This window comes from Otolemur garnettii, unplaced genomic scaffold (assembly GCF_000181295.1).
Source record: "Otolemur garnettii isolate 467f Iridium unplaced genomic scaffold, OtoGar3 scaffold00062, whole genome shotgun sequence".
Classification (NCBI taxonomy): domain Eukaryota; kingdom Metazoa; phylum Chordata; class Mammalia; order Primates; family Galagidae; genus Otolemur; species Otolemur garnettii.
Genome location: NW_003852457.1, coordinates 5,778,405 through 5,793,230, shown reverse-complemented (window position 1 = coordinate 5,793,230; position 14,826 = coordinate 5,778,405). Strand labels below are relative to the sequence as shown.

At 46.7% G+C, this 14,826-nt stretch overlaps 1 protein-coding gene across 3 annotated transcripts in view; it reads right to left on the bottom strand.

The window, feature by feature from the left end:
- The window catches only part of ZFAT (zinc finger and AT-hook domain containing), a 195,925-nt gene extending 188,933 nt beyond the window's left edge, over nucleotides 1-6,992 (bottom strand). The window contains exon 1 of one of the 3 annotated variants that reach the window (XM_012807040.2): nucleotides 6,786-6,992. In XM_012807040.2, the coding sequence (XP_012662494.1) occupies nucleotides 6,786-6,804 (19 nt within the window). In that variant the 5' untranslated portion in view covers nucleotides 6,805-6,992. Of the gene's footprint in view, nucleotides 1-856; nucleotides 1,485-3,607; nucleotides 3,882-6,785 lie in introns of those variants that run through there. The other 2 variants (XM_023514939.1, XM_023514938.1) reach the window with 2 other exon arrangements.
- Between the last annotated feature and the right edge of the window lie 7,834 nt (nucleotides 6,993-14,826).

Below are 14,826 nucleotides of genomic sequence, written 5' to 3'. Positions count from 1 at the left end.
CACGTGTCCGCGCAAACTGAAGAGTTCTCACCAAAAGAGGGACTCACACCTCACGGCCCCAGGCTGCACGTGTCCGCACAAACTGAAGAGTTCTCCCGTCCCCCAGCCTGTTGCTTATGTTCCTCACTCCTCCTTCCCTGAAACACAGATGCAACGCTTGCTGTCGTCCGAGGTGAAATCCAAGCAATCACCAGTCCCAGAGGAGTCTATTTCTCTACCTCTGTCCCTCCCTTGTCCCCGCAGCCTGACGTGCACTATGACAGCACCTCATGAAGGTCTCCTCTGTTTCTGCCCCTCCAAAAGACATCCTCCTACTTACTCTTTGTAACTTCAAAATGACTATAAAGCTACAGGGATCAGGACAGTGTGTTACAGCTGAAGATGAGCAAACAGATCAATGAAATAGACATTACATCAATAGAAAAAAGAAAGGCTCCTCTAACACATGAGGCTTGGAAAACTAGACAACCACACAGAGGGAAAAAAAGTCCTTGGTTCACACCATATACAAACTACTTTGAGATAGATGGTAGACCTCAACCCAAAAGCAAAAAACAAAAAGCATAAAAAAATAAGAATAGATCTAGGAGAATATCTTTGTGACCCTAAAGTAGGAGAAATTTCTTTAAAATGCACTACTGATCAATACAAAACTGTAAATCACACTCTAGTAAAATTACAAACTTCTGCCCATCAAATGATAATATTAAGAAAACAGGTAAGCAGGCAAAAACTGAGGGAAATGTTCAGCAGACTTCCAGCACCCGGGGCCATCTCCTGTGCTCAGCAATCACTGGTGGTACAGGACACACCTGTGTCTTCAGCAGCTGTCCCTCTGCGGGGTACCTCTACTCACCCTGCGAGAACCGGCTCAGGTGTCTCTTCCTCCAGGAAGTCCACCAGAATTCCTAGGGCTGAGCAAGGTGCACACGCTCTGAAGCCTCCAATACCCAGAGCTTGCTTCTGTCATAGCACCTATTCCTTTTTTATAAAGAAACAGTTTTCCACTGCTGGGACTCCGTGAAATCCTCAAGAGAAAAAAACATGTCATTTTGGTCTTTGCAGCCCGGGCTAAGAGCACAAAGTTTGGCACAAACATTTGGGTGAACTGGGAAGCAGGCTGGTAGTAAAAATACTAACACTAGCACCCCTCGGGGAAGCTCCTGAAGAACAGGCCCCCTGGCAGAGACACAAGGAGAACACTCGACACTCAGAAGGAAGCCAGCTACGGCTCTACAAGGAGCCATGGGGCTGAGATAAAATACCCTCCAGAAATGCCAGGACACCCCAAGCTCTGCCTGCTCCTGGGCTCTAGGTCCACAGCTGAGCTGGTCCTCTCACACCTCACTGCCCACTGTGGGACACTACCGCCTTGCCATCCCCACAGCCTGCAGCTCCCACCAGCATCCTGAGGCCAGGCCCTACTCTGCCCACCTGGCTCAGGCCACACTCCGCTTGGAGCACAACAGTACCTGACTCCAAAGTTCAACACTTTGCAACTTCATTTATTACATAATTTAAAAGAACCCAAAAGATCTGAAATCAATATATCAAAGAGAGGTCTGCATGCCTATGTTCACTAAGGCACTATGAGGACAATTAAGTTCACAAACTCGTCCTAGAACAAGTGCGACATACCCTACTGGTGAGTATCACTACAGTCACCTCTGAAGTGCTCCCCTTGGGAGGCTACGCACCACTGCCGGTGCCTGGTCCACCCTTCAAGGCAACTTTTGCTGGAATGGCTATCAGAGCTGTTTTTGTGTCCCCCTTGATGTCCTAAATGTCATCAAAATGTCTTCCTTTCAATATTTCTTTTATCTTTGGGTAACGAAAAAAGTCAATGGGGGCCAGATCAGGGGAATAGGGAGGGTGTGAGCTGGTTCACTGTCATTATGCAAAAGTTACGAGTTGTTGGCGAAAGGTCAGGTTATTTTCATCTAAATTTTTCACGCAGCCTTTTTAGCACTTCCAAATAGGAAAGTTGGTTAACTGTCCAACTGGTACAAAATCATAATGAATGATCCCTCTGACAACAAAAAAGATTAGCAACACTGTTTTTACTCTTGATTTGGACTGACAGAACTTTTTTGGTCGTAGAGAATTTGCTAACTTCCGTTGTGAATTTCGATGCTTTGTTTCAGGGTCATATCGGTACACCCATGTTTCATCACCCACGATAATGTGGCCCAAAATACCATCTTGCTTCTCCAAAAGGTCTTGGCAAACTTCAACTCTCCTTGGCTTGTGTTCATCCGTGAGCTCCTTCCTCACCATTTTTGCACACACCTTTCCCATGCCAAGATTCTCGGTTAAGATTTTCCTGTTTCTCTATCAATGTTTACTTAGTCTGCTGTGCTCCTCACAGTCAGCCAATGATTCCGACACACAATTTGACAAATATTTGCGATGTTTTTGTCAAATGTTCATTACAGGCTGCCCTCGCTTCTCGTCATTAGTGACGCTTTCTCCCCTCAGAAACACATCTACTCCATTTGTACCCTGCCATTTTCTTCATGGCATTATCCCCATAAACTTGGACTAACATCTCTCTGATTTCACATCTACTCTTGCCAACTTTAAAAAGAAATTTAATGTTTGTTTATTGATCTATTTTAATCTCTGAGATTCTCGTGATGACAGACAAAAACACACAACAATAATGACCTCCACTCAGCAAGATACCATCACACGTGGACATGAACACAGCTGTGAGACGCTGATATACCAAGGTTACGAAACCTTACCGCGGGGTTTGTACAGTGCTGCCCACAGATTTGAACAATGGCAAGCACACAAACTTATTTGTCAGATCTCATGTTCACTATAGTCAAGTTAAGGAACCAACCTCAGTGCACATTAATAGGTCAATGGATAAAAAAACTGCAGCATACATACACAATAGAGTTATTCAGCCTTACAAAAGAAATTCTGCCATTTACAACAACATGGATGGAAACGAAGAATATTGTGCTAAGTGAAAGACGCTAAGCACAGAAGTATTAATACAAATACTACACATTCTTGCTTATACGTGGAATCTAAAACAATGGATCTCAAAGAAGCAGAGATTAGAGATTGGGGAGAAACTGGAATATCACAGTTAAAGCCTCAGAATGAATTAGTTTTTTTTTTTCTTTGAAAGACATTGCACAACAAAGAGAATATAACAAATAATGTATTATACATTTCAAAATTGTTAAGAGAATAAATTTCAAATGCTCTCAACACAAAAAATAATAAATATTTGAGTTAAAGAACAGGTTAATTAGCCTGAATTAATTATTCCACATTATATTTGTGGGCTATAACATCACTTTATACCCCATGAATATATACAACTATAATTTGTCAAAGTACAATTAAAAATGTAAAATTTTTTTGAAAAGAAAATTGTGCTACCCAAACTTAATCCCATTTTAATATTAATATGCCAAGCATAATCCTTTTATAAGCAATATCAATTATCATATTTTATGTTCCTTTGAAGAACGAAAAAAAAGAAGATAACTGGAAATCTGTATATTGGATGTTTAAAATGTCTATTTTGCTTCATTCTAATATTATTTTTTTCCTCTTTTAAAAAATTACTCAAATTCTATCCCACCTTTCCATCCACAGTGCTTTCAAGGAGCAACTGGACAGCAATGTACTGAGCAGATGACAACGTCCAGTGGAGAGCTGGTTCTGGGTCCAGAAGATCAAACACCATTTCCTGAGTGCTGCCAGCATCCACCGGGCAGGAGCAGGGACTCCTTTTGCAGATGCAAGGGACAAAGTTCTGGAATCTGGTGAGAAGCGGATCTCAGCACCCAGAGCAAAATGTTCTTTCCACTCTCCTAACCAGTCCAACCCTTACAGTTGACGCCTGTCCTTGAGAAAGTTCAAAGACAGTGAAAGTTTAACAGAGTAAACAGGGGTGGGAAAACTTAACTCTAGGCTAAATCCCTTCTATAAAATGCAGAGGTTTTCAGAGGCTGCAGCACGAAACTATAAAAAGAAATGCAATTAAGGAGAGTTTTTAATATATGTGATTCTTGACTGCCCTTGCCTGAGGCAGCAACTTAATTCTACTTCAGGACAGCTATCTTTGAAAAGCTGTTATGTAAATTATAAGGCGCAGGGTGAGGCAAAGGAAAGTCAGTTGAAAGAGAAGCAATGTGTTAATAGAGCTCCAGTTCAAAGAGGTGGTGGCCTCAGCTGGTTCACGACCTGGAAGCCTTGGAGACCACACACAATTCCTCCTTATCACTCACTACACTGTCTCTCCTTCTTTAACCTAACAACCAAAATAGAAAACTCTTTTCAGAAATTAGCTGGCCACAATATTTCTGAAAACATGATCTTTTCTCATTTGTTACAGCTGGAACTTGAAAGAAAACTACAACATATGCTCCGGGTTTTTTTAGAAACTGTTAGGTAAATTCCAAAAGGGAAGCGGTGGGCAGTTCATTCTCCATAAGCAGCCATATGGGAGAAGAAAGGCACTGAATGGAGAAGTCATTATTTTAAGTGCATCAAAATGGAGTCACTGTCAAACCCTAACAAAGTGGGGCCTGAGGCCTGAAGGTACATAAACCTAAGACAAGAACTAAGCAAGGAATTCCTTAGAACCACAGTATTCCAGATCAACTCCTTGCAGGAGGACGCTTGTCTGACATGGCTATCTCCACAGTGAACTAATGCCAACTCTTTCAATAATCCCCTAAAACCAGTGGTCTTTGTTTCAAAACAGTTTCCGTGGACTTTCCCTCTTCCCCTTGCCCCAACATCTTTGGATGGGCCTGTGATCACTTATTCCCAACTGCAATCCCCTACTATTCTCAAATAAATTAAAGGTTAGATATCTCTTATCTGAAATGCTTAGGACCAGAAGTGTTTCAAATTTCAGACCTTTTCAGATCATGGAATACTCTCATATCCATAATAAGGTATCTTGGGGAGGGGACCCAAGTCTAAACAGAAAATTCCTTTATGTTTCATATACACCTTTTAGACATAGCCGGAAGGTAATTTTATACAGTATTTCTAATACTTTTGTGCATGAAAGAAAGTTTGTAAATACGGAACCATTATCACTAAGCAGAGGTGTCACTATCTCAGCCTCTGTTGTGGACGATCTGTGGTTGTATAGTATCACCATCAATCCTGTCTGAATTTAAATACTACCAGTAAGGAATCAGTTTCTTCACTTACTCATATGTAAGTACTTGACAGTAAAAAAATGTGATATGCCATTAATACAGTGAAAAAGCATCACCAGAAGACCTGTGTCAGATGTCAGACAAGGACAAACAAGGGCTCCCAGTGGGCCGTTCAGGCTGCATGCATTTTACAGTGTGAACAACAGCACCTTCACTGTTGCACACCTTCATTTTGACGGAGACCCTTTACAAGGCCAGGTGTGAAATTTCCCACTTGTGGCATTATATCAACACAAAAAAAAGTTTCAGATTTTGGAGCATTTCAGATTCTGGATCTTCATGCTAGAGATACTCAACCTGTATATGCTTTGGAGAGTCAGTCTCTGGTGTTCTCATCAGAGTGATATAAGAAAGCATGCTTAGTGCAGTTCAGGACCCCTGACTCTCCAATGTTCTGGGCCCGCCCATCATGCCACTACACACTCCCACACCCGGTCCACCTGTTGCAACAGCGGGTAACAGGGTCAAGGCCAGGCTGGCACTGCCCTTTACCCCTGCATAGCACAAAGGAGGTTCCAGGCAAACTCTTGCTTTGAATTGAAGAAGCCAGGAAAGGTGTCCCTGGGGACTGGGAGTAATGTGCCCTGCCTCTCCAACTTTCACCATGGGGACCCTCACTGCTTCAACAGATGAGCTGTAGGCTCACAAATAAATCTGGTGAGGGCTGACGTGGAGGACGAGCCCCAGTGACATGATGTTCGTGTATCCAAAAAGTCACTTGGGCCCCTGCAAGGAAACTAGACCGACAGGGGCGGGCGAAACCCTTCGTTCCTCCCCTCACTGAGCATGTAGTGAATGCTTCCTACGAGCCAAGCCCTGTTCTAGAGAAAGTACAAGCCCGGCAAGCAGCAGGAGTTTGGATTTTATCCCAAGTTGGAGGGAGCTGGTGTTTAAAGCCCCAGCTCTGCCATTTTTAAACTGTAAGAAACTGACCTCTTTGAACTTTTGTTCCTCGTAAATAAATACCCTACACATTAGAGCTGTCAGGGATGCTGAGCGGCAAAACGTGTGACGTCAGTGCCCAAGAGTGGGAGCTAGAGCTAATTACGGGGGAGGACCCCAAGCTCCAGATTAAATGACTTGCACGTGGTGCAAAGTGGCAGGTCTGTCACTGTATTAGGCCCAGCCAGCTGAGCAGCTGCTTCCAGCCGGGAGCCTGACACTGCGGCCTGGAGAAGGCTTCCATTTCACAGAGGAGGAACCTGATGCCAGGCAAGGAGGAGGCCCAGCCAAGGTCCACCAAGCCAGAGTTGATAGCGCCGGGATTCGAACTTCGCGCCCACTGGGACGCCCGCGCTTGCTAGCCAGCACGCGCCCCGGCACTGCCCGTTGCCCTGGAAACGGCCCAGCGCTTGCTTTCCCACCAGCGCCCTCTTTACTTGTTTTTCTGGCGGCGGGATACCATCAGCGACTGAACGTGGGCCGCAGAACGCCACTACGCTCGCTCTCCGCCCTGGGCCGCGGATCCCTCCGCCAGCCGCCGGCCTGCGCGCGGCTTCTCTACTCGACGCTCGAAACGGCTTCCCGCGCGCCGCGCCCCACCCCCACCCCGTCCTCACCCCAACCCCCAGCCCGGCTCACCTGCCGCCCGCGTCTCCATGGCAACGCCCCCACCGCGGAGGAAAAAAAAAGCCTAGGGCTCTTCCGGGCCCCCTCCCGTGCGGGCCGAGAAGGCAGGGCGCTCCACCGACGCTTCGCTTTTTATTTTTATTTTTTTAAGAAAAGAGCCGGCGAAGTTATGGCGAATCTGCGGCATCCAACATGGCGGATGGAGTCTTCGCCCTCCTCCCCACGGGGCGCAGACGCCTGCGCAGCGCACGTCCGCCTCGGGTGACCCTCCCCTAGCGCCGAGCGCTGCCGGACCGGGAGGGCTCACGCGCATGCTCGCGCCCAGAGGCCGTATTTTGTATCCCGCTCCGCCGATTCCGCAGCTCCGAGTTTTGAGCCGCGCCGGGGAGGGGCTCCCGGGAGGCCGAGAATACGGGTCTCGGTCCTGGGCGCCTCCTGGCTAGTGCCCGGCGTCCGTCAGCCCTTAGTCTCGCGGGGTGTGGGGTCCCTGGGCAGGACGTAGATGGCGAGTGCCGGGCTCGTCTGCCTGTTGAGCCGGCAACTGATGCGGGGCCGTGAATTAACTTTGCTGGTTCTCACTTTGCTAGTTGTCGTTCAGAGTGGTTACGACTTGCGCCCCACTAGGAGGTTGCGGGGCTCCCCACGCGTGGGAAGCCTTCCGCTGGGACACCAGCTGGATTTGGGGCGGTGCAGAGAGCAGTGACCCACCTAGGACCACGCGTGAGAGAGCGACTTCCTAGCCTTTCGGTCTCTTTTCCTGCAGCCGAAAGTCTCAGTTGGGTGCGAGCTCGCCTCGCTCGCACTTGCTCCTTCCCCTGCTTCTGTGTTTGGCTGAAATGTAGTGACCTTGTTGTCATTTTTTGATGTTGAGGAGGTTAGCGCCAGGACTCGCTTTAGTTCTCTACTCAAATAACATCTTCAAGGGTCGCCACCACCCTGTCTGACCCTCCGAAGTTGTTTTATATTTTACTCCCTGACCTTCATTTATCTCGATCGCTTACCTGTGTCGGTCCTGGTCACCCCCTTTAGCCCCAGGAACTAAAACTAAGCCTGACAGTTATTTGTTGAATAAAGAGTTTGTATTGCCTGTGTTTTAAGGATCCTTTCTATTTATAAGTGATAACTTTGTCATTTATCATAGTAATATAAAGTTTCTTTTTAAATAGTTTATTAACTTTTTTTGAAATTCGTCAAAAAATGGTAGCAGTATGAAAAAAAAAGTCAAAGCAGACTAAAAGCGATTGAAGTCGGGGAAACACTGATGTATTTCTGTGGTTCCCCTGAAATGCTGGTGTTTGCCTGTTCCCAGTCTTTTCCTGGAATAACCCCACTTGTTGCTGCTCAACGTGATGACATTCTCTTTGGGCAGCCTGAAGGTCGTGCTTTGTGTGTGTCACTTGCTTTGCTCCATGCCCGGTCTCTTGCTTGCACAGCCCTCTACCCCACCAGACCATGAGCTGCTTGAGCACAGAGTCCTTACAGGACTTACTTTTGATGATGAAAAGTCCTTACTTTTTCATCTTTGTTTTCTGAGCGTCTACTATATTACAGATTGCAAACACGTTTATTTCTTTTGTAACTTATTTTCTAGTAATAAAACTGCTGTGGGCTTTGAGGATGACTCACCTGATTTCTCAGGAACCCTTCATGCTCCTTAGTCCTGGGAAATCAGGAACCATTTATAAGGCCCCAGGTTTACCCAGTTCATTAAATATACGTACAACAGTATCTCCTTTCCGCCCCCTTCATTTTATCCTCCCAACCTGGGAGATTAAATTGGGCAGATGGGAAAAAGGGATGTTCAGAGAGACTCAATGGCTTTCTGAGATCACACAGCAAGCCAGTGAAAAGCTGGGTGTGCAACTCAGCTCCCCACACCAGGTGCTCTTCTCATTTTGCCATCTAGGATATGCCCATAGTACCCACCACACTTTGAAAAGAGCCAGTTCCAAGACAGTGGTAGAGTCGTGGCCACACAGTCTCCTGGCCACAAGATGGGCAGGTGAGTTCTATTACAATCTTTTATTTGGAAGCAAACTGTTCAAAAAGCTGTGCTGGTGAGCTTTTCCTTTTAGAACTATAAATATGTACAATAATCTATTTTACTGTGAATCGATTTCTCTCAGGAAATGAGAGTTGTTCTCAGTTGCTGACAATATTGGTTTAGTGCTGGGTTGCCTTTCTTGAACCAGCATTTAAATGTTATTTATTGATCAGCAGATGGATTGCTCCTGGATGTTGTGACCAAAATGAATTTTGGAAATAAAGCACTTTAAAATTTGTCTCAAAATCCAATTACCACAAAATATGAAAATCAAATTAAAAAAAGAAATTGTGGATTAGGGGTGATGCTCCTGGGTTAATTATTTGAAAACTGAGTTTTTCCATTAATCTCATGGTACTTTCTTCCTCCTACCCATTTATCACTCAGAGTTCCTGAACACCTGCTGTTACTGAAAGGTCTCCTGGCTTTAGAGGCATTTATCTGGACATGACTTAGATCCCTTTCTGTGGGGAATCCAGGTTTATGACTGAACTGATGAGTCCACAGTTGGCTTTTCTGTGGTTTGCCCACTTTCAGTCAGCAAACATCTTTATTCTTTACACTTACCAGTAGTATTTCAAAATGTTTTCAATTAATGAAGAAGCACTTGTGTAATCAAATGTAAATCACTCAAAATTGTAGTAGGTGGTGGCATCCTGCTTCAATGATGCTTCCTAGAGGTAGTGGCCGACTCTCAAGGCCAACATGTGAATGAATTTGTGTTAATAAACTTGCTGACCTGAAATGTCATTTAGATATACAAAAATACAATAATTTGCATCACTGAGTATATTTGTGTCAATAATTTGATAATTATATCTAAGCTTTAGGACAATTTGCATTTACTTCAAAACAATAATTTACATAATTTTATAAGATGCTTTCTTGAAAGCTGGTTTCAATAAAGAATACATGCAGGTGACCTCTAAAACAATAAGCCCAAAGGCATACAATAATAAAATCAGAGGTGAGGATAATCATAAAAAGACAAAAGCCATGATGAAATTTCTCAGTGCCATAACAGGCCTCAAAAACCTGCAAGGCAGTTCACAATACAAACCATCACTTCCAGCTGCAAATGCATGAGACATCTTCGGAGTGTTTTTGGTAATTAGTGCTGGGTCTCTTTTAAGAACAGAAGAGAAGAGGAAGTTGTGGAAAGGAAAAACATGAAAGGTCTTTACCTAAAATCAAGCAGACCCTTGGGTGAGGCAAATGTTCATTGTCTCAGCTGCTCGTGTAAAATTGGGCAGATAGAATTACTACTCTGTCAACAAAAAGGAAGGGTACCTGCGCAATCTGTACAGTAGTGGCCCCGACGAACTTGACTTGATGCCATCTCTCTAGCGCAGTTTTCTCTGACCCCAACTATGGGTTTGGCCAGGCGACTGGCTTTGACCTAAGGGACGCAAGCATGATACAAGCAGAGGCTTGATAAACACTTGCACATCTTGCACAACGTGTCTTACCCTTTTGGAACACTGCCTCTAGTCCAGTCTTCATGCTGTGAGGAAACTCAAGCTAAGCTACCAAAGAGAGGGCACACAGAGAACCCAAAGGATAAGAGAATTCAAGTCATAGCTGTTGCCCAGCCAGTGCAGCCACATGGGTGATCCTGGCTGTGTGGCACAAAAGAACCACCCTATGGAACTTGGTCATCCCACAGAATTATAAAATATAATTGGCCTGTTGATTTAAGCCACTAAGACTTGCTGGGTAACTATGTAACTTTGCTTGTGAGAAGCTAGGATTTCAATTTCAGGGAGGGTTTTGAGAAGTACTGTGTCCGCTCCGGGGAAGGATGTGGTCTTAAGTGTACTTCCCCAGAACCAAAAGGGGAATGGAAAGACCTTTGGATGGACTCCAAGAAAGTTTATTGAAGAAAAAAGGAAAAGCTTGGCTGAAGTCCAAAGTGTGGTTGGAATTTGGATCAGGAAAGATAGGCTAGGAGGCCTCTTTGAAAGTAGGAAGCAACAGAGGCAAACAAACAGTGCCAAAAAGACAACCAGGCAGGCCTGACCACCAGAAGGAGTCATGCATGAAACACTGGAGGTGGTAGGAAGCAGGCATTTTCCAGATGAATTCCAAGGTCAAATATTCCCTTCTGCTCTGAGTACACCTGTGCAGCTATCAGACCATATCCACTGTGTGGGGCCTTGCACATATGACCACCACAGGTGGCTGCTGGCGGCATGGATCCTCTTGCTACTGCCAAAGTGGGTAAAAATTGAATGGAATAAAATAAACAATAATGATGGCATGGGCCCAGCCTTCTAGAGTTTTCCAAGCCCTTTCATCTTACACATCCTTCCCCCCATCCTATAGGCTAGAGGGGGCATGAATAAGAAGCTTCACTGTAAAGATGAGAGAGCTGATTGGATAAGTGACTGTTGTGTGGCCATGCGGATGACAGTGACCTGGGTGCTATAAACAAAGCCTCCTGACTGACTGCCCAGGGCTTGCTTCTGTCCCTCCATCATCCACGTGTCTGGGCAATAAGCTCCAGTAGACTACGTGGAGAGAAGCCGTTCTTCAGCTATTCACCAGTGGGGCAGTGAGAAAGGTGGGCAGGCAGGAGAGGAGCTGCCCCAGGCCTGTTTAGCCAGAGGTGCAGGGTGAGCACAGCTGCAAGGAAGAAAGCCTTGTTCCCAGAGGGCTGTGCTCCAGCTGACCGGCTGGTCACTCTGCTGGCCTCTATTCTGCACCCCGGGTGTCCCACCATGGATCCCAGCTGTTTCCACTGAGCCATTGGTCCACATGCTCTGGAAGGTCCAGAGCCTACGTGACATGGTCAGCTACTTTTCCTCTGCCTGGCCTCAATCACTGCTGCAAGAGAGAGGGAGCAGATTCCCGTCTTCAAAGAATCCCCAGTGGTTTCTAGCACATGCACATGCTTCATCTCAAAGAGGACGAGCTGTGCTTCGCCCGATAGCTCGCGGTCTCTCTGCGATCCCAGGCCTTTTACAACTCTGAGCCTTTGCATGTGTCTGGAACGCTTCCTCACATTTCTCCACCTGCTGGAGTCCCGTACAACCTTCAAAACCCAAACAAAATCTCCCCTGCTCTGTGAAGCTCTTCTACTTCCCAGGCAAGTTAATGGCTGCCACAGCCCCTTTCAACAGTTCTTACATACGGTGCCATGCCTGTTAACACACTGGTCTTCCCTGCTAAGCAGAGGGCCCTGGCTGCCAGCAGCAGGGGTGACTCACCTCTGTACCCTCCCCCCAGCAGATGATCTCAACCCACATGGTTGAAGTGGTTAGAAGGGAACTGATAATCTGGTGGAAGAAAATAAAATGATGGCTAAATAAAATTTGGGAGGAATTCAGCATGAAAAAGGAGTCAGGCCAATCAATCATTCCATGTTAAACATTTATGAAGCTCCTACTGTGTGCCCAGACCGTTCTCTAGAGATGCACCAGTGTGGCCACAGCACCTGTCCTCCTGGGCTTCACAGCCTACTAGATAAAGAGAGGCTTCGGAAGGCGAGCGTAATCCCACGTGCCATGCCGAAGAGGGAAGAGCTCACGAACACAACCCAGCTGATGAGTAGGGAAGATGCTAGAAGGCGTTGCCTCAAGGGAAGCAGGGAGTTCCATGGGAAGAGAACTCCAGGCAGAAGGAACAGCCGGGCACAGGGGTGTCAGGAGGGAGGCAAGGACGTAAGAAAATGGGCGTCTCCCTATAGCATTTAAACATGACTCTCCTTGGCCAACATCATTCAGGTGGCTGTTTGGAGTTGTCCCCCAGACCCTCACTGAAGATAAAGAGGACCTCGTGCCAGCTGCACATGGCCAGCCCTGCTCCTGGGACCAGCAGCTCACTGCACTGAGACAGCAGCTTGTATAGTGAGACAGGGCACAGCTGGCACAAAGATGAATAGAAGAGCCATGCTAGGGCCCCATGAGCCTCTGGATGACTGAGACATGCCCAGAGCTCCCCTCTCATTGTGCAGGTAAGCACGGCAATGGGGAAGGGTAGCTTAAGATCACACAAGCATTGAGAGACACAGCAGGAATCAGGCCCCTTAACTCAACCCAATCTGAAGATGCCTTGATGACCCCTTCCCTGTGCTGAGTGCTTGCCTTCTGGGATCAGTCACTTCTCTAAGCTCATGCCCAAGGAGCATCTCAGCAAATGCAGATTTCAACCTGTAACAGAGGCTGGACCACCAAACCCCTGGTCAAAAGCACAGTGATGAAATCCACAGTAACCGGCCCACAGAGAACTTCTGTAACCGCTGAGGGGAAACTGGTGAACTTGAAAAACAAGTCGCAGTGGAAATCTCAAATATTGCCAATGTGGAAGAACAGAATCTTACACAAAATAGGTGACAATACTTTTTTAGCACACTGCATCAAGCTATCCAAGTGGATAAAAACCTCTGGGGCGGTTTTTATTATACGATTTGACTGTTTATTTCCATTCTTGGGAGTTGTGGGGCCAGCCTTTGGTAGTCATCTCTTGGTGAGGGATCTTACACCTGTTTCTACAGATAGGCTCAGGTGTTGTCTCTGTACAAGAGCTCCGGAGGAAGGACATGTGGAAAACCCCAGGACTGTGCTCAGTTCACCATCTCCGGCTGCCACACCCCTATCCCACAGCCAGGAGATGATGGCAGCAGCCCTGCAGATTTGTAGGTGGGCATCCTGAGAGGCAGAGAGATGCAGGGAGCTCCAAGTCCAGAGAAGGCATAGCAGAAGGAAGGGCAATGAAACAACGGGACCCAAGGTGACATTTGTCAATAGGTATAGCAAGGAAAAGTGCCCCAGCTGTGCCAGGGGCTACTCCTTTAATTTCAAGATCAGAGAAAGGAAGTCCTGGGAGGTTTGGGCCAGTAGGCTGTGTTGGCAAGGGTGTGGGGACACCAAACAGGGACACAAGAAAGCTGCTATTTACTAAGCCACTAAGTATCTAATATTTCATTATTGGAATAACCACTGTAGCCATACCTGTGTGTATGGGTCAAATAGCAGCCTTACTGGTAGGGTGACCAAGTGCTCTCAGCTGGTCTGAGACTTTCCTAGTTTTAGCATTGAAAATTCCATGTCCCCAGAATCTGCTAGTCCCCCTACTCCCTGTGTGTTATTACTACCTGTTATGGCACCTGCTGAAAGCCCTCACTGGGAAGGGACCTGCCTCCTTCCCCTTGCAAAAGTAGAATTGCCAGGGCCTCTGAGGGGTTCATCTCTCCCTTTGCTGACTGAGTGAAGTGCAAACCTGTCCTCGTGGCCATGGCGGGCCCAGGTGACCATGTTCCCTCTCCACTTAGTGCAGCGGTTCTCAACCTGTGGGTCACAGCCCACGGGAACTGTACTAAAGAGTTGTGGCATTAGGAAGGTTAAGATCCACTGACTTAGTGCTTTCCACCTCGAGCCCTGCCCAGCTACACCTCTGCAAGTTCTTCAAAGTACCCCACTGCTCTGTCACTTGAGAAAGCAGCCCCCATCTGCCCCTGCAGGCTCCCCTCCAAGAGTCTGGTTGGAAGCCATCAACTCAGACAAGCCTTTTTCAAAATGGCAAGTTGAGGTTAGTGTCCTGTAGGGCTCAGGAGGTGTCTGTGTTCTCGGTTTGGGGTGTGATTTTGGCCAAAAAAATGACCAGTCCCACCAAAGCAAGACAGGCCTGAAACAAAGTTGCAGCGGTTCTCAACCTGTGGGTTGCCACCCACAGGAACTGCATTAAAGGGCCGCGGCATCAGGAAGGTTGAGAACCACCGTTATAGAAGAAAAGAAAGACAGGCGGATACGTTTGCCAAGACAACAAATGGCCCCCTTATTACAACACAAAAAGGCTCTGGTAATGGCCTGGTCCCATTTCATGCCATCTGGATTGGGCCTTCCTCGTGGTTCAGACATCACCATGGACCCACTCTGATGGACAGTTAACAAGACACTTAGCCTTAGGTTACTCTAATCTGAGTCACTTCACCAATCCTATTGCACCTGAGCTGCCTGGCCTGTGGGCTGTTCCTCCTTCCCCAGCTATGGCTGTTACTGGGGACAGGAT